Source organism: Anoplopoma fimbria, chromosome 3 (assembly GCF_027596085.1).
Source record: "Anoplopoma fimbria isolate UVic2021 breed Golden Eagle Sablefish chromosome 3, Afim_UVic_2022, whole genome shotgun sequence".
Taxonomy (NCBI): Eukaryota; Metazoa; Chordata; class Actinopteri; order Perciformes; family Anoplopomatidae; genus Anoplopoma; species Anoplopoma fimbria.
In genome coordinates this window covers 22,796,884-22,817,240 of record NC_072451.1, presented here as the reverse complement: position 1 = coordinate 22,817,240, position 20,357 = coordinate 22,796,884, and the positions used below count along the sequence as shown (strand labels likewise).

The 20,357-nt window shown below is 39.9% G+C and overlaps 1 protein-coding gene across 2 annotated transcripts; it reads right to left on the bottom strand.

Annotated features, from left to right (window-relative positions):
* Nucleotides 1-1,862: 1,862 nt before the first annotated feature.
* Nucleotides 1,863-15,458, bottom strand: scinlb (scinderin like b). Of its 2 annotated transcripts, none has more exons than XM_054625773.1 (17): nucleotides 15,349-15,458; nucleotides 12,770-12,957; nucleotides 11,391-11,545; nucleotides 9,372-9,533; nucleotides 9,026-9,175; nucleotides 8,451-8,549; nucleotides 7,805-7,937; nucleotides 7,577-7,665; nucleotides 7,212-7,427; nucleotides 6,991-7,121; nucleotides 6,653-6,743; nucleotides 5,103-5,273; nucleotides 4,842-5,016; nucleotides 3,723-3,838; nucleotides 3,463-3,540; nucleotides 3,229-3,289; nucleotides 1,863-2,642 (listed from the first exon to the last, which is right to left on the bottom strand). In XM_054625773.1, the coding sequence occupies exons 2-17, from the start codon at nucleotides 12,948-12,950 to the stop codon at nucleotides 2,476-2,478; spliced, it is 2,175 nt and encodes a 724-aa protein (XP_054481748.1). In that variant the 5' UTR covers nucleotides 12,951-12,957; nucleotides 15,349-15,458; the 3' UTR covers nucleotides 1,863-2,475. The 2 variants fall into 2 exon arrangements, with proteins under 2 accessions (XP_054481748.1, XP_054481757.1); XM_054625782.1 differs by having other exon boundaries at nucleotides 8,460-8,549.
* Between the last annotated feature and the right edge of the window lie 4,899 nt (nucleotides 15,459-20,357).

Genomic DNA, 20,357 nt, shown 5'->3' with positions numbered 1-20,357 from the left:
GAACATATTTTTGAAGGACAATGTGTTGACGGTTATTGAAGGCAATAAAACCTGAGAAGGGACCTCTTTAAAGCCTCCTTTAAATAGATTAAAATGACAAAGTTAAGCAATATTTAGCCTTTACAAAGCTTGCAGAAACAATAAAAGAAAATAGAATCATAATATAAGTAGTAACATAATTCAGGGCAGCATTGTACTACATAGTCATGTACTATTGTGACATGAAACACAGAGGCTCATAAAACAACACATGTGAAGCAAATACATGAGGTTTGTGTTTGAGGTCAACATGTAAAAGTCTTGTTTTCTATTCAGTTCCCCCTGGACACATTCAACTGAATAGATCTTTTGAGCCAATCTGGTTTTTTGTTACACATTTGAAAAAATCTACCAGATGATGGAGTTGTCAAAAAACAAACATAAATAGAATAGGTGTTGACTGATTCAAATCAACATAACAGGATGGTCAGAGTGGAGGCGGCAGACATTTTTATGTGTACTGTTGCCATTGCGTCAGCGGGCCCACTTGTGAAAACTAAACCTGCCTGGTGTAGTAACGTTAAAGAAAATAGAGAGACAGAGTAAATTAATAAAATTTAACAACTTAATGCCACACTCTCACACCCTTTTAACAGCGTAGGAAAGCACATTGCTAGATGAAAGAACAAGCTCACTAGCTGAAAGTTGGCTAGCTTGCTAATTCCACCATGCTTTTCACAGGTATTGTCAGAGTATAAAAGTTTCAGAGACAGTTACTCTGTCTGAGCATTAAGTTAAAGCACACAGCCTTTGAAATTAAATTAGGTACAGTAAATGATTAAAAGGCTAATTTATTGCCTTTAAGAATTCTATTTTTTTCATTCACTCATACGAATAGTTGGGTTAAGGGGCTTATCATAGGGTGTCTGTTATGTGTATCCCGCAAATCACACAATGCTTAATTTATTTTATTTTATTGGTTTATTTGGTAAGGACAGTGCAAATTAATAAAACATTTCTGTAAATGCACCAGAGTTAGCCAAGAGGCTATTTTTCATCAGTCTCAATTCACAGTATTGTGGCAGGATGTATAAATGTACAGGTTGTAATGCTAGCTGCTGTTTATTCTCTAAGACAGTGGTTCTCAACCTTTGTTCAGTGATGTACCCCCTGTGAAATACTTTTTCAGCCAAGTACCCCCTAACCAGCGCAAAGCATTTTTGGTTGAAAAAAAGATGTAATACTAAGCGCTCTGCCATCAGTGTCTGATTTATTAAACTGTCAACACTGACGATTGCATTGTTGCATTGAATTCAGTTTATGAACTTACACTTATATTTTATTGAATATTTATTAAATAACTATTTTTAAAGGATTTTTGAATGGATGCTAATTTTAAATATATATTTTTTAAATCTCACGTACCCCCATTTGAGAACCACTGCTCTAAGAAACCTGTTTCTGTGGATCCTGAAGGACAGCAGAATCCAATTTGGGTTTTTTTTCGCCAAGTACGTTGAAGGAGTTTAGCTTGGTTATTAATGCGTGACAATATACATCGTGCAATAGTAATAGACATTATTTAATCATAGAACATATGAAAAATTTAAATAAAATATGAAAAAGCAAACGTTTAATACGTTTTAAACAAGTATGTGAACAGCTGTGAACTGAGCTTTCATGTCCATGCCTTTCATGTCTTCTTCCTACTTAGACAGATGCTGCGAGCTGCAACGAGATCCCATGTTTTCTTCCCGAGAGAAGAAGAGAGACTTAGTGAGAGCTGGCTTATAAACCCTATGACAGCTTCTGTATGTTTAATATGAATTATAAGTGCCGGTGGTGCTGATGGTTTAGGATTAGTCTGATTCATTTTCATGATCAAATAGAAAACACAGGTTTGAAATACTCGGAGTTTTATTTAAAGCCATCCATGTAAGCATTTCAGGGTCAAGTAATAAAAAGACAACGGACTGGCGTACATACCGCTGTACACCTTTAAAAATTCACAAGCACAGAATGTGATAAAAAAAAATGCAGCATGCAATTTCTAGCAAGTGTACATCATTCCAGTACCAACGATAAAACACAACACATGTAAACACCGCGCAGTAATGGGGTAAACTATTTTTTGACATACTAGTTCAGTATGAGAAACAAGAGTGTGAAGACAGGCAGAAAGGAAAGCATGAAGGTGTCTTCTGAAGTGAAAGAGAGCAGAGAGAAACAGAGGATATCTCCAGCTGTCTAAAATGGCTTCCTTTCCAATTTTCTTATTCTCTATTCAAATAATGGGCTTAGCCGGACACGTGCTGTTGGATGCAACAGATCAATAAACCACTTTTATCAATTAAAGATATTGCTGCGACAGGAAGACAGTCGTCGACGGTGATAACATTGGTTTTGGCACTTAGGGATTGCATTCAAGATATATGAAATTGCATTAGGAGTTGCTGGACAGCCAAGGAGTCAGACTGGTAGAAAGAGCCTTTAGTTTTATGCCTGGAAACGGGCACGGATTCTGTCCAATGGGTCCGTCTCCCACATCTTGGGATCCCAGGCCTGGAACCAGCCAGTGAAAGTTGGAGGCTCTGCTCCCTGTTTGATGGTGGTGATGGGCAGTCCTCTGCGACCAGACGGGTCAGAGTCCACGTAGTCTTTTGCTGCAAGACAAAAAAGTAGTGGTTGATAGATGGAAAGACAGACACAGAGACAGAAAGCGAGAATACGTAATAGTCTCACAGCACAACTTTACAGACAACAGACTTTGAATACACATAATTATCACAAAGAGGCTAAAAAGCTCCATAGAGGGAACAGCAGAGTCGGGGGATCATTATGAGCAACTCCTCTCACATTACACATAGAAGTTTATCCCATAGTTGATATAAAAATATTGATCAGTGCAGCTTTAAGATGTTGTAGCTGAATCTGTCACAACAAGTATAAATATAATCATGCATGTATGTACAATAGACCACAAGAGGTCAATATTGGGCTTTCTTTTTAGAATTGTCCTTATTAATACAATGTTATATATTTGCATCTACATGGATAACATTGTCAGAGTTTCATTGAGTTGTGGTGGACACCTGGAAAAATGAGCCCAGGAAGACAAAAAAAACACTGTGACACTAATAAACCCAACAGTTAAGACTCCATAGTGCTTTCTGGCAGCAAATATCTGAATAAAGGCAATATTATCTGTGTGGACGATATGTTTCTTTCTTTAGGGTTCAAGCAACAAACCTATTTTGGGAGCTCCCGTCCTTTCCTCTGCATTAGCGTCGTTGCCGACCCAAAGGAAGATCTACAGATAGAAGAAACACATTTAATCACTCAAATAGTTTACAGGGAATGTAGAGTTTTAAGAGTGTGTATGCCTTTATGTAGTTTGTGGAGTCTCTGAATTCCTTAAGGACATCTCACACATTAAACATGTTTCTGCATGCTCTAACGATGACGACAGAGAGCTCATCTTACCTGGTCCCAGGTATCCAGGAGCATTACATCATCAATGGCCAGATCTGACTGATTGAAGTCCCCTGGTACTTCTTCAACCTGATGGATAGAGCATGAGGAAATTCAGTCGGACTGTGTGTAGATTGTGAGTGTTTACCATTTTTATATTACACTATATTAACATAACCGTGTTGATAGGCTAAACCAAATAAAGTGTTCCACATCTGTAGCATATGAGCCTTAATGACAAAAACAGGTTGTACTCTTATCATTTCACTCACACTAAGTCTTCCAGTTTTGTTGGAGCAGCCAAACAGACGCGGGGCGTTGACCGTGTTCTGCAGACTCTTGGAGGTCTGATAATCCTTCTTGCCACCAAGAGCAGTCCAGAAGTCACCTGAGAGAGAAGAAAATACAACACCCATCAGTTTGTCACATATTGGGTGCTCTTGTTTCTTTAATCAGGAAGTGAATCACAACCTCCACCAAAGAATGCGGCTGCTGCTCTTTTGGCCTGTCAGTTACCAAATGCAGGCCAATAACTTGTTTGAAAAGCTAGATCTGCACGGCAACATACAGCATGTAGGGCCTTTCATTTTTAGCTTTTTATGTCTAGCACTTTCATTAGGACAATCAGTGACTTTTTCTTTTTGCAACAAAACAGAAGTGACCTTTTTTTAATCCTCAAAGTTATGTCAAAATTACTCCAAATACTTAGATAAAGTATAACTGATTTTCATATAATGTTTGGCTTTAAACTACTGCACAGCCATTAGACTAATGGGTATGATGTTTTCACTGAATGCTGATGCTTCGTCCCTTTATAATCATCCTAGGGCAGATAAATAAGGCAAAATGCATCCTTACTAATCGTTCCATTGATATTTTCTTGGCAAAAAAGCCTTTGGAAAGATTAGTAGAAGTAGTAGTTGAAGTAATAAAAGTATTAGTATAAACAGTGACAAAGTATTCATAGGGAGTAGGTTGTGGTGGATGAATGGGTGAAAATCAGGAGTTTCACCCAGGAGACCTAAGTTCATGTCCTTTGATAAGTCCAGTTTCACATTTAGTCTACTTATTATTTACAGTTTTTTTTATAATTATTATTTTTGTTGGTTAGGTTTGGGCAACAAAAATACTTGGTTGGGTTTAAGAGAAATATGCCTACAATAGTCTATATATACACATACAGTATCTAATGTGTACCCGCTTCAGGTAAACATTAGAGTGCTTGTCTCTGCCATGCTATATACACCCAGGTGAAAATAGCCACATTGGCTATTTCGCCTGGGTGCAAACAGTATTGATGGCCTCTGACACCTGGGTGCTGAGAGCATCAGCCTAAGTAAAAACCTATTATTACATGCAATAGTCTATATTGGTCTTCAGAGGACACCCACCTGACTCGCTGCCCTCGGAAACATGTTTGGCACTGCCACCCAGGAAGCCCTCAACATGCTTGGCAGCCTCCATCTCCTCATCACTGGCACCGATGCCCCGCCACACATACAAGGCGTTCGGGGTCTTCAGCACAAACACATCGTTGGTGTTCAGACTGGAAGCAGAGACCTCCACCTGAGAGATAACACATGTAGACAGGTGAGAGGTGGAAATCCAGGATGTGACAACACGACGAGCCTATGTGCTGGCAGACGGCTCACCTCCACCGCCCGGGTAGCGCGCGAAGAGCTCTGCCGGATGTGGAAGAGGCGAGAGTTGCCGGTTTGTGACTGTCCACCTTTGCGTGACGTTCCTCCGCTGTGGATGATCATGGGTTTGCCCTGGAACAGACTCATCAAGTGTGGAGGCTCCTGACCCTGAGTCACTCTCACCTGTGATGAGGACATTAAAAAACTTCACAATGAAGAACGGTGGCTCTCGTGACTATTCTAGTTTAGCCTATAGGTTATAGATAAAGGAAAAATAGTATAGAAATCAAGTGAACCAAAAGAATATTGTACGTCAGCATATCCAGTAATCTCAACAGTCTGTATGTCTAAAGGACAATGTGAATATATTTACAAAACGAATCATTGAAAGCATTCAATACATTTTTTTATTTATTTTAATGTATTTTTCCTTTCCCTCTGGCAGCCCTTGGTTGCCATTTTAATTCCCATCTGCATTAGCTTTTGTCAATATACATCAAATCAAGCTAATGCAGTTGAAGTACAGACTTATTTAGAAAGTCACAACAGACTTTACTTTTACTGGGATGAATTGCACAACTTGTTATACAGTGTCGTACTTAAAGAAATGCAGAAATCAATGGATCTCTGGAGGGGAATCAGGGAAAAAGTACATTCAAGTTTCTCAATCACAGCAGCATGAATCTCAAATGCTACCTCAGATTTAGACTACATTTATTTTGTAGTAAATGGGCTAAAACATACTAAACCACATGTACACTTTTATAAGTGGAAAAAATTATAAAGTAAGTCATGTCTGAACGTGTTTTATGTCATGATAGTTGATGAGGGATTGGCTTTTAATAACCACAAGTTTTACCCATGTTTTGATGCCCTTAACAATCAAATAAATTAAACTCTTTTTTATGTAACTGATCCAGTTTGGAGTTTAAGCTTCACGTTTTAGTTTGTGAAGTGGCAGCACTTGTTATGACAATGAAGATCTTGTAAATACTTAAATTATTATGTTTAGGTATGGGGAGTGCAGTAGAGTAGTATCAAAATATGAACTTTACAGTAACGCTGCCCTCTGCTGGTTGTCCACTGCTGGTTGTTTTTAATGGCAGAAGACTGAAGTTATGACTGAGATTTTTAGTCTTGATCGGCTGTACTTAATCCTCTGTAATAATTTGGTTTAAAAGATTTGAGAAGCTGAACACTCATGTTTCGTGAGGTAGCCAGACATTAAGCTCTTCTGTTATAACTCATCTTTTATAGCACCCAAGAAAACAACTAAAGTTTAATGAGTCACTGAATAAGAAAGTAAACTTATAATGTTTTGGGCTGTAACTTCTAAATCACCTTCCACAAGTCATATTCAGAGAACTCAAGCAACCTAGCTGGTTGTCTATTCATGTCAGCTTCTAGGAAAAATAACTCCCAACATGTTTAACACTAACAGAATTATTTCTATTATTTCTTTAATACGCTTGAGTCATAGCCAAGTGTGAAATACTGGGAATTACCATGGGACTGTACGGAATCTGAACTTGCTTTTACATGTGACAGCGTTGAGCTCTCACCTGAACTGGGGATCCTCCCATTGAGTCATCGAGCTTCACTGTGAGGAACGCTGAAGCTGCCAGCTCATCTTGAGTGCACTTCAGCCCCTGCCTGCCAGAGTAACACACACACACACACACACACACACACACACACACACACACACACACACACACACACACACACACACACACACACACACACACACACATAACAGTCTGAGAATCAAGGCAGGTCTTAGGCTGGGTGTGGTGGGGAAGTGTGTGAACATGCTCAACAGCAGCCTGTAGTTCTCACTGTATTACACCAATTGCACTGCACATTTGTGTTTGTATGGATCTCTTTTGTTTTTACCCACCAGGTGTAAATGATGTGTTGCTCGCGGCCTCCCGTTCTGTAGCTGTAGAGGATGAGGTAACAGTCTCCACCATAGAAGTGACCGTAGGAGGAGGGATCCACGGGCACCTTTTCACCCTCAACACGCCAAATCTGAAAGCCAAACCACAACCAGTTTTTTCCCAACCTCACCACTCTGTTTTATCTGGGTTCTTTTCTTTTTAGCTTTCAACACCCTCTTACCTGGACCTTGCCCTTTCCATCATCCACCATGCCGTGCTGGGCTGCCATGGCCTTGTTGGAGTGCAGGCTGGAGGCATCGAAGGGCACCTGCTCCACTTTGGCTATGCGTCCGATGGTGTAGGCCTTAGAGGGGCCTGTGGTCTCGTCTTTGTCCTTCCAGTCGCTGAAGAACTGCTTGAACAAAGTCGTCTCAGCTCCTGCAGGAAGTACCTGGATCTGAAAGGGAAAGAGGCCAGAGAGGGATTTTGAATTACCCGCATCTTTGACATGGTACTATATGTGTGATATTTCAGAAGTTCAAAACAGTAATATTTTCATTAATTATGTGAAAATAAGACGCTGCTTTTCTGTAAGGCTTGTGTTACCTGTGTCTTATTGGAGTATCCCTTGTCTTTGATGAACTGCTGGCCCGCTGACATTGCTGCTTTACGCTCTGCCATGTTGGCCTTGGGACCTGGTTGGAGTTAGATAACACATGACATGATGAGAAGGCCATAATTCTAAAAAACACTGCTACTTCTCTCTTAAACAGTGGTAAGGAAAGCTAATGCTCATTTGCTGCTGTGTTATTGGGTCTGTAATGCTGTAAGCACCTTTCCAAACAAAGATGTTCCTGTCCACCCCGTTGTCCAGGATGTAGCACTCCTCAGGAGACAACATGGCCTGTTTGAAGGGACTGGACGGGGCCACGGCCGACACCTTCATCGAGCCAGAGGCATCAGAGATCTACGAAGCAAAAGGGACAGCATCAGCTACCGGCTCTGCTCTAAAAGTGCACCAATAAGTGAGGACGTGTTTCCTCAACAGCTTCAAAACATCTTAAGTTGTTACAATATAAAAAACATTTTTTGGTGGGAAATCCTTTTTTTTAAGAGCTAATTTGTAATCGTCGAATGTAGTAGTGTAGCCCTTATCATGTGAGCTACATACATATTTATTTCATGCAGTCCTCAAAATTAAAATGTACTGTCTGATTTGGGAAAGTCATGTTCACTAACTCATAAAACCAGCATAAATAAAATATATGGGCATCTTTGTAATTCAATTGGACTGAATTGAGGCTATAATATTTAGCATTTCAAATCCTACTTTGGTTAAACAACACTCCATAGTGTGGGTTATGAAATGATAATTCCCCTCCATAAATCAAATCCACATATATATCACACATGCACATGCACATATCATATAATTATATATGTACAGTACAGTAAAGTTTAATATCGGGTCGAAACTTACATCACTCACCATGTAGAGGGCTCCCTTCTTCCTGTTGGAGGTGTCCACCTTCTCGTCATCCACAGTACTGGGTGCAATGGTGGGTTTGGGACCCAGAGCCTACACAACCAGAGGAACACATTATGGTTCTCCTCTTGGTATCATAATTATCACATGTGCCCCAAGTTACAATTCTGTTTTTATACGCAAATAAAGACACAACAACTTTTTTTACGTTCTACAGTTTTTCTCAGATTAGAAAGGTCTTGATGAATTTAAAATATATTCTGTAAACCACCCCCCTCCTCTCTCTTTCTCTCTCATTAGGCCTCTCTGGAGTTTACCCTCCTCTCTTGTTGTAAAGGCAGTGTTTACAATACCGCCCTGGCACAGAGTTGGCACAAGAGCAGCACATTACAAAGGACAGCATTGTGTTCACTCGTTCCCACGCTGACTAATCACTGGCCGGTCGTGAAATGCATCAATAACACTTATAGCTTCTGCTCACAAATGATCAACCTTGGGGTGAAATCTTCAGTGTGTGGCTGAGATATACCAGGAGATGAGTATGTGTGTTTGCAAAAATTGTGAGTCACCTCTATGATTGCTGCTGGCTCTTCCCCCTCTTCCACCATGTGCAGTTTTGCTCTGCCGTTTCTCTCATTATCTCTGATGTCGATGCTGACCGCAGAGGCCTTCAGCCTCTCAAATCGGTTACACTCACTGCCACACCACTGATAGACGTTCTGCAGAAGAGGGAAAGACAGGAAATGGACATTAAAGTTATTATCCTTATTACACTTAGAATTCAGTTCTAATAGATTTGGTGACAACCAGGGTACACAATAAGTATAAGTTATGTATACCGTATATACAATGATCACCCAGCTAGATATGTACTCTTACACACATACACACTAAAACAGATCAAACCCAGCTCACCTGGCCCAGGTCAACAATGAAGCAGTCTCCCTTGTTGAAGCTGGTCCAGGACATGTCCACCTCCGTCGCTCTGATGGCCCTCCGACCCTTGATATGCAGCAGGCGCTTCACGTTCATATCGTTGGTCACCACATGCTGGAAACCTGAGGCCACGCCCCCTTTCTGTGACAACAAATAATAATTTAAGTGAGGTTATGTAAAGGGAAAACTTTCTTTAAAAAAGTGGCTTCTTTTGAAATGTGTACACAATGAGAACACAGTTAGAAGAAAGACAACAGCAGTTTTAAGTTTACAACCACAAAACAAATGCACTATTGAGAGGTCTGAGGCCGGATGTGAGGACACAGATGACTTTATGAGACGCTGAGATGAACATTGAGGGGGAAATGTATTTAACACAACACAGTAAAAACCTCAGAAGACAGGAGGCTGTAAATTGTGCTGCCAAATAATGAGATTAGCATGTAGTATAAACCACGGCTAGCAAAGCCAATAAGCCTTATCAAATGGCAAAAATGAAACTAACACGATGCCTGCTTCTGGAAAACAGGATCGTGTCTGTTCTTTGCCAGAGTGGTGTACCTGGGAGGCAGGATTGTCTCGTAATGTGCCGTCCTTAGTGAAGCCATTAAACAAAACAGGTATTTACAAGGCACGCAAATGATAGCCTGCAGATGAGCAACAGAAACTACAACAGAAAAAAGCAACGTGACTGCTTTGATAGTCTGATGCTTGATGCACTTTTATCATGTAAAGCTTGAGTTCAACCATTGTGACTTTTTAGGAACAAATACAATGAGGAAGGTTCTTGTTTTTAACATTTCTGTTGAGGGCTCCTCATTTACCCACAAAGGCACAGAGTCTTGTTAGCTTCTGGAGGAGTGGGTTTTTCAAAAAACACATTGATGCTGTTTTCTTTCACAAGAGAGACGCAGTTAATATTCCCCTGGTAACAATGCAGGCTCTGTTTATTCGAATCACAGGATAGTTTCCTAACAGTGGAAATACCATAAGCATGAAGATAATGAGGTTTAGTTCTGTCTCTCACTTTTTTTCTGAAGATCACTGTGTGTCTGGATTGTGTTCCTGCACATGTGCAGAGCAGAGTTTCCATCCTCCAACTTTACAAAAGCAGTAAACAAGAATTTGGGCTAATTATATCCAACTAGAGCCAGAGGGTGGTTTGGATGGTTTTCATGGCAATGCGAAACAGATGGCTGGTTAAAAAGTGGCCCGCTTGTGTTTTTTCCAAAATGTCTTCCTTTGAACAGGGTGGTTGTCTCGGTTACAGTCGGTCAGTCGGGCAGGCACACCCTGGCAATATATAGCGAAAGGGAAATGTTGTGTTTCCTCTGAACTTCAGACTCATCAGCTTCACTGTTTGGCAAAGTTCATGAAATGTTGACAATCATTAAGCCCTGTAGATATATTTAGGTCAGAGTCCTGAGACAGACCTTCTCCATTTGTTATTTTTTTGTCATCATAACTTGTTCCCTGTTTATGCTATAATAAATTAACTGTAACCTCTTAATTGCTCACTTTATGTTTATAGTTAAGATAAGTGCAGGCGGACAACACAAAAGAAACATTGATTTAAAGCTGACTTTTTTTATGCAGTCATTAAACTAGAGAAATGACCCCAACCCTTTTGTTTTTTACATCTTTAATACACAGCAATGTCTATTTGTGACCACTCGAGAAGGTGCATGAGTATGAATTGTAAGCAGTTCATTTCAATTTTCCCTTCTGAAACAATTTAATTTGAGTTATTTTTAGAGCCTAAAAAGGTAAATCTGTGCAGTATTTTAAAAGGAACAACTTGAGCCATGCTAGCATCTCTGTAAGCTCAATTTAATGCTAACCTCAGCATGCTAATATACTCACAATGAGAATTCTAACACGCTAATGTTTAGCAGGTATAATGTTTACCCGACCCCCCAGGTTGGGAAACACTGCTCGAGGGTATTTTCATTCAGATAGCTCAACTACCAGTCCAAAGTTGTCTTTGCTGAAGCTCACCTGGTACTTGATTCCTGACTTGAAGTATCCAAGAAAGGTATTGGACTCAGAGTTCTGCAACTCCCTGTACTGCACCGGCCCACCACCCAGGAAGTCATCCAGCTGTGTGGAAAAGATTGCAGCTGCTCCGCTCTCATCCTGCGAGCATGCGTCCCCTGCAGGAAAGAGACAATTATAGTCAAACCGTCTTTTATATATATATATATATATATACTCTTATTGCATCACAAGTTTTTCATAAGAGCATTCAGTTATTTTACATTAGTAGAGCAAACTGGAGCACTTAAGTTTCTGCAGTGAACTTATGGGACCTCTGAGTCAGGACTTGAGGCTTTGAATCACATCAACCACATCTGCAGCAGAGCCACTTTGTATCCTGCTAATTACTGTCAGACGTCAAACAACACAACTATTCCATGATTCTTCATGACTAACATTGATCCCAGACAGAGGGATTAATAATGTTCCTATGTTGTTTCTACTTCAACGTCTTACAGACAGTTGCAGTGGTGACAGAGAACTAAAAGGGCCTGTTGGCTTGCACTTGAGGATAACTGCCAGGAAACACTAAAAACATGCAGGGACTGGTCTCTTGTGGCATACAGGGGTATTCTACAAGTGAGCAGAGTCTGTGTTGAAGTCCCTGTTAATGTTATGTAACTGAAAACTTGCAGAGCATTACAAGACTTTTCCTTCAATTTAGGATTTAAAGTTGTTTGTGTCTTTATATCGCTCTGTAAAGGCCTGAACTGAACCTTAAATGGGAGCAGACGGCACAGCAAGGGAGCTTTCTGGCACAGTGGAATTTCTCGAACTGGTATGACTTCTAGAGAGGAAAATTTTCAGCCAGTCATGCAGCAGAGGATGTTTGAGTGCTGAGATCAGATCACTAATCTGATCTGTAGCCACTTCAAAACCACAGCTATAGTGTTGCAAGGACATGAGAAAGTTTCAGCTCTGGGGACAGTTCTTTTTTAAATTCTTAATATTTTACTTTAGGTTGTAACTGACTTCAACAAGGAAGTGATTACAATGCTGTACTTTTACCCACTTTAAGATTGAGTACTGTATTGCCATTTAAACAATAGGATTTTTCAAAAACCTCAGCACATCATATATCCAATCAGAGATGTGATCAAACCATAAAATCACAATTGTCAAACACAACTGGGGAGGCCAAGCAAAAGCATTTTGAGAACACATTGCAGTAAAATGGCTTCTGCTACGAAATGTGTCAGTGATTATTTCTCAAAAACGCAATGCAAGACTGTTCCTGTTTTGAAAACAGCATGTCAACACCATTTTTATAAAGCAAGAACAACAGGAAGATAATCATTTCTAGAAGTTCAAGATAGGATTAGGATATGTCCATGTCTTACCCAGCCACATGTGTACGTTGTATGAAGGGGCCGAGGTGGTGAAGAGCAGCAGGTAGGCGTCCCCGGTGAAGAAGCTGCCATGCAGGGCCTTAGGAACCGGCTTCAGGTCTAAGTTCTCGATACGCCACACCTGCAGCCCTGGCTGCTTCCCTGCACCAACAAACTCCTTATGGGAAACCATGATTGCTCTGATAGAAAAATAGACATGAAGAAAGAAGGAGGAAGAGAGTACATATTGAGATGCAAGAGGCCAGAGGGAGAAGGACAAAGACAGGGAGTGATTTTAATATTTTTGCCTTGCAAAATGTTGCTGCAAACGGTATCTTGTAAATCCAGACCCAACCTAAGGACTGATGGAGAGTTGCAGTGAACAATGAAAAGAACATACCCAGAAACTGTGAGGAAGCTATCATTTTGGCATTATTGTGGGTTTCCTGAGCTATATGCTTCTGCTAAGCTGTGAATAACAGCTGAGAGAGACAACCACACAATGGTTATAAATACATGCGTTATGTTGACAAGAGGTCTCTTACCAGACAAACTAGTTCTTAAACCTGTTTTTAGTCACGTATTGCTGCTGCTGTCACATCAGTTAACAATTCACATGCATACGTCGCTGGGGTGATTTCCTTACATACAGTTTATTTGACATTTAAATCTGACTATTACCCTCGTTCTTTAGTTTGCACATTATTTGAAAAATTGTCCTACTACTTGCATCAGTAAGACCCATTAGGTATTCTCAGAAATGCATCGCCGAAAACCTAGAACAAAGTGTTTTTAATACTAATAATAAGAGATATGTGGTTTACCAAGTTACTTTGACACTTAGCCATGGGGTTCCTGTTGATTTAAAAGTCTTGTATAAATTGTGACACAAATGTCAGAGAGAAGTCATAATATCTTCAATACTGAAAATATTATTATTAGTATTCACTGCTGCTGGCTAGCTGAGAGCTACCAATCAAAATTGAATTGTACCACTACAATGACAATAAAAACCTCTCTTATGTCTCTTATGTCTTATAAAGTTTATAAACACCATAACCTTGTCTGAACTGTTTTTTTAATTAATGGAAACCAGATTCATGCAGGAACTTTGAACTATCATCAGTAGATGTTTATCTGGTATCATACATCTCCTAATATCAGAGAGATAACCACTTTAGATCACGGCGCGACACACATGGCCTCATTTCTTAACTCCCAACAAATTGCTTAACTACTGCAGGACTGCAGATTGCTTCAATAAAGTAATTGTGTGAACTGACTGTGGTGCAGTTAAACTCTTCAGTATCACTTGACCTGGCTTTTGGAGTTAAAGGAAGTTTGATTTAACAGACATAAACTTCAGATCATAATGAGAGTGAGAGATTATGCAGAGTTACGTTTTTTCACGATTACACAAGAGCCAGATTACAAAACGGGTTGGCAGCAGCAGGATTATTTCTGCAGTGAGGCTGACGTCTACAGTGATGACACAACACTCCGGTTGTCCACTACTTCTCAGATCTTACACTCCATAGGACACTTTATCCTATGATCCACATAATGCACTGTAACTACATCCTACACCTGCTCATTGTGCATGGTGTGTTATTTAGAGTTAGATATTAAAAGATCAAACCAACCACAGATAATTGAAACAGTCACACATCATCATTACCTGAAGGAGTAATATTATGGTTATGTTTGTTCAGCTGCGTGTTTAATGAAGGGCTCAGGTTTCCATGCAGAGAGAAAACACCCGGTGGACGTCCTGTAAGAGGCTGATCAGTAAATGCTGCATCATGAGCAGACCTTCAGATCACTTAAGCTGCATGGATGTTTACTGATGCACTGTTAATGACACTGGTGTGACTAAATACATATCACTGCAAGTCTATAGGGATAAATGTCTGCTGGGAAGACCATCTCTAATGAGAGACTTCATCTGATAGGGATAAATGTCTGCTGGGAAGACCATCTCTAATGAGAGACTTCATCTGATCTGTTGACTGTTGGAGGTGAGCCTTGTGGGGTGTTTCTCTTATTTAGGTAATAGGAGAAGGGCATCATTCAAAGAATAAAAAACAACAGTAGCGATTTTGCTTTAATCTTATGCAATAGTTGCTTTTTGCACAACGCTGTCTTTTTTTTGGATCATTTTTTGTATTACATAACATCCAAACCGCTACTTCCTGCACTTATATCGCAAGTTTTTAGCGCTCCGTTTCTCTTACGAGATAATAACAGACAATAACAGAGTATTTTCCCCATACTAAGTAATGCAATAGCCTGTATTTCCATAATACATGGAAACGATACAGTTCCTCTTCTGTTTTCGGGCAGCTTTCGCTGTCTGCTGTGACTCAGAAGAGCGAAATGAACGGAGACTTTCCACATCTGGAAAAGCTCTTCCAGACGGTACAATCGTCGACTAAACTTGCCACATACGAGCAAAAAAATAAAAATCATCAAATCATTGAACAACGCCAGCTGTGCCGACTCGATCTGAGGAATTGTGCAGGATTGAAAAGGCTTGTCACATAAATCAAAGTCCAGAAAGTCACAAAAGGTGTATTCTGAAGTGAACTCACAGTTTGCAAGATGAATCACTGAGGAGAAGAACCGCTGAAGGAGGCTGTAGAGGTGGGAGTAGGCTGGGACTGGAGCTTCTTTATCTTTTAATGTGTAGTAGAGGAGGAGGAGGAGGAGGAGGAGGAGGAGGAGAAGGAGGAGGAGGACGTTGTGCTCAGTTCATGGTTCTGTCTGACGAGGAGAGAGAGAACTGATTGGTCGACAGGAGCAGCAATGCTAGAGATGCTTGTCTGCACTTAGAGAGCATTTTCCCTCATAGATGCGTTTAGAAATGTGTTAAGATAATTCAGGAGCACATTTTTCTTGTTAAAGTTTTCCTTTTCAGTGTTGTTTGAACTTGGCTCCGTGCCCATTGTTGTTTTTAGTGTGCAGATTATAAAGTGTGCAGATTATAAAGTGTTCAGATTAAAAAGTGTTCAGATAAGGAGGGACAAAGTCCATGAAGTCATATTTCTTCATGAAACAGCAGTTGAATCAACAGTGTGACTGTTTGTCTTCGGCTTAAAGGGATCCTGTGACTGAAAAAAACAAAACACTGGGGAAAATGTGCCTCCCTTCTATTTCCTGGTGTGCTGAACTAACAGGATTTATATGGGAAAATTACAGGAAATAGTGGCGCTGTAGCAACATAGGAAACTATTTTAGTCAAGGTTTTCATTTTAAAGGATTTTTTTTAAACCCCTTCCAGCAGACATTTGACACCACAATGCCACTAAGAGAAGATGCTAAATATTGACTTTGATGAGGAGTCCCATTACACACAGACTAAACACATATTTACTAGAGCTCAGCCATTTGATGCCACTCTACACAGAACCTGCTGTGAAGCAAATCCCTGTTCAACCATGAAGAAACGCTCACACCAGTCACACACAGACTCTGTTCTCTCCAGGCAGACAGTGTGTTTGTACAGATTCCTTAGCCTGAGAGTAGATGAGAAATATGTCTGTTTATACATCAGTGTTACATACAAGGATGGCAACACATCCTGTAGAAACAAAACCATATAGAGGCACACATAACATAACAATTCTGGTTCAGCCATCAGTGAATTATCCAACGTAACAGGTTTTGTTCACAGATGAGTCACAACTTCAAATCACACTTCACTTGACTTCAGCATGACTTCTTGAGAATTCGGCCCATTGGAAATAAATAGCTCTTCCTCTCTGTTTTGGTGTGGTGATAAGTAATGGTTTTCAAAACTACAATATTGTACAGTGAAGGCCAAGCAAATGCTGCTGCTGATCAAACATTTTTGAACATTTTGCAAATTTAAAAGGAAGTGGGTTTGGATGATAAACGGTTCTCACACACCATTTAATCATGACAATTTTGTGAAACTGTTAAAAAAAGAATCTGATCATCAGGGAGTCACATATCAAAACCAAATACATGTGACATTTCCTCATTTGTCTGATGTCTGTGGTGATGTGTATGCGTCGCACAGTAACCAGAATATTAAAATAATATTTGGCTGAAGGAGCCGAATGAGGAAACATCTATATTTAAGGTTTCTATCTCAAATCTCATTGTTTTCTTGAAACACACGATTGTTTTAGACCGCTTCATTTCCTTCATCCATTTCTGCATGTAAATATGTTTATTTAAATAAAACAAACATATGTTGCTTCTCTTTCACATTTAGTTATGGAAGCTACATCAACACTGTATACACATTTGTTTATCTGACAGCCTGACTGGGGTCGGGTGAGTCTCATCATCGAACAGGATGTGACATGTTCTGTCGACCGAATGGCCGGCTGCCGGAGCCCCATTGTGCCTCTCGCTGACAGCTGACTGATGCATATCCTCAGTGACAATACATCCAAACCAAAATGGATTAGACCCTTATAGTCAGTGGCTTACGCTGCTAGAAGTGATGCTAGTTCACTGAAGCAGAAATGTTCTCCCACCTTTCCAGTGAATTATCAGAATACTAAGTAAAACTTAAATGATCAAACCATTTGGTGTATTTTAGTTTTTTTCTGCTGCAGCACAATGTGTTTGAATGAGTGAACAATTTAAAAGGAATCTTAGGAAATACGGTTAGCCTGCTGTATTTAGTCCCAACAGTGAGATGAGAGGATCAATTCTCTCTCATATTTGTCTGTTCCATATATAGCTGCAGACAGAAGCCAGTTAGCTTATAGCTTAGCATTAACACTGGACGCAGGGGGAAGCAGCTAGCTTGGCTCTTTTCAAACTAATGTGATGAAAAGACTCCAGGAAGTTACTGCACTCAGCAATGAAATGAGAGCAGCTGGTAGGCAGGGTTTGTTCCTTTGAGACAGAGACAGGATAGCTATTCCCCCTTGTTTCCAGTCTTTTATGTTAAGCTAAGCTAACTATCTGTAGCTTCCCAATTAGGCTACTGTACAGAGTGATATCTTTTCATCTCACTAGAGAACTTATCAGTATATTTCCCCAAAGTTAAGCTATTTGTTTATATGAATTTAAGAAATTCAATCATCTTTTGCTTGCTGATGTTGGAGCAGCAAAATGACTGATGTATTTCAGCTTTTAGGCATTGAGTCAAATAAAAACAAGGGCTTAGTGTCAAACCTCGGTTATGTTTTTGATAACCAAAATGTGTATGAAGCACTGAGTATTAAAAACAGTCAAGTACCAAAAAGCTGGCATCAAATATCTGGTATGATTTGTAATTTTGTTTTTATAGCTTTTGATTTTAAGTTTGTTGCGGATTTCAAAATATTTCGTTAAGACAAAGTTCCTGAACGACTGCTGGGTTTTAGACGACACTTTGGATTGGAGATTTTTGTTTTTGTTGCGTTAAATTAAATGAAAGAGGATTTTTAGGAAAAGCATTGTTCGAATTCCGCAAAGTTTATCGGCCGGGTATGGATACCCGGCATTTTAGCACTTAGCCCTCTCTGAGGGACAGAAATGTGACTCCAGCGTCCGTCCACTCTTGCTGTTATCTTGACACTTGTTACAGAAGGGGTGTCCCTAATAAAGATGTGATAACTGTGTTGGACACAGAGGGTCAACAAATTCACACAAACGCAAATGTCTCCAACCTTGGGTTTACCTAAAAACGGTAACTAGGATACCCACTCCCACCCTTTCTGTTTAAAGGCTCAGTTTAATGAGGGAAAGGTCAAAGCCAGTGAGCTGCACCCTGGTGATTGTGGAGTGCTGTGAGAGGAGATAGCAATGACCTTTCATCAATGTCAACCACTAATGGTTGTTTTCCATCATGCTGAGTCAAACTGCCCACCACTAAACCTAGACTCCATCAAGTCCATTAAAACTCTACTGAAAGAGAGCTGGACTGATTTGTGCTATTATAGATTTCTGTTTGTGGAGCATCAAGAAATCTTCATCTTACTGTACGGTACTGTAAAAGACAAGCACGGACTTAATGATTTTTGCCGGGAAGTACATCTCAAAGTAATCATTAATCTTCCTGAGTCAGTGGGCAGTCAGATAAGGACGACACAGCTCCTTGGTGACTGGTATACAAAGACATTTGAATGCTAAGAAGGAAGCTCTCAGGGTCATAAACAGGGACAACCTCTATTGTCCACCAGTCTGACCTTCAGGATGAGGACATCTGAGTCAGTTAAACATTAATCAAAAATCAAAATAGATCACATTTAGTAGGAACTATTATAGTTCATGGAGCATCAGTTTAGTTGGTGAGCACCAAGGCACAGAATAAACAGGGAATCAAACTGTGTTGTTCCTGAACCTGATGTGATTCTGCTCTGTTGCATTAACTTGGCAAAGCAGCATAACCCACACAGCCAACATCCTGATGTAACCATGAGCAAACAAGGATCTAGTTGATTTAATTGTAGCATTATTACTTTATTGTACCGTACATCACCTATGTTGTACTCAATAAACACCACAGCCCATGGATTGACAGCTGTGGTTAACTCGTGTGCCAGAAAGCTCCCCGCCCCCCACCACCCCACTGCTCTGGTATGTGTGTGTACCAGTGTGGTTAACACGCCTTGCTCTAGTTTCTAGCACCTCAAAAAGTGTGCTCTGCTTTTTTGCAAAAAATGCAATCAACCTCTACACTCCTCACATAAAACTTATTGTGAATCAACACGGGGAGCAAATAGCTCTGCCCGAAAGTTATTCAATCTGCCTAACACCACCTCTAAAGCTAATCAATTAAGACTTAATACTATGTATGTTTAATCTGTGCAAAGTTTTAAGAAAAACTAAAAATAGTTTTCACATTGTCATTTGATATAATGTTATTATAAAAAAATGGATGACAGCGACACCGGGAAGTCACTGCTCCCAGACTGAAGCCTGACCAATTAATATATAGATAAATGATACTACCTTTATTGGAATATTTTATACCAACATTAAAAGACAAGTCTCCTAAATGTGAATGTCGGCTTTTTGCTTTATTGGAAAAGAGCCAATTCAGTAATTTTTTCACTCTTAACTACATTTACTTTTGCACTTTATTGAGATTATATTATTTGAATACTGCTTAAATAATGCATTTGTTGTATTCTTATTTTAAAGTTATCTGTGCATACTTTTGTACAGAGTAAGGAGCATCCTCCACTGTTTTAAGATTGTATCTACAAAAAGACAAAGTCAGAAGGGAAAGTGTGTTTAGCACAGTAATAATCTGAATAAACATCATCAGCTGCTTCTACACAATAGTGAGAACTGCCATTTGTTTTGCACATAAAACATGACTGTTGTGGAGACTCAGTATTCATAGGAAGTTCCATAGAGGAACTAGAACAGAGTTTCTTGGCATGCAATATACCACGAAGTCAACCACATCCCCTGAAGTAACATGGTTGACTTACAGTCAGCAGAAGAAAATGTAAGTGGAAAGACAGAAAAGGTCCAAAATGAAACGGCCTCAAAACTAAAGATGAACAGTCACAGCAGCTTGGGGGGATCTGTTAATGCATGAAAGTATTTCATTTTAGAAGCCCTACCTACACCATGTTAGGACAGGAAGGTTGGTCTTTGTTTCCATGGGCAACAAACACACACA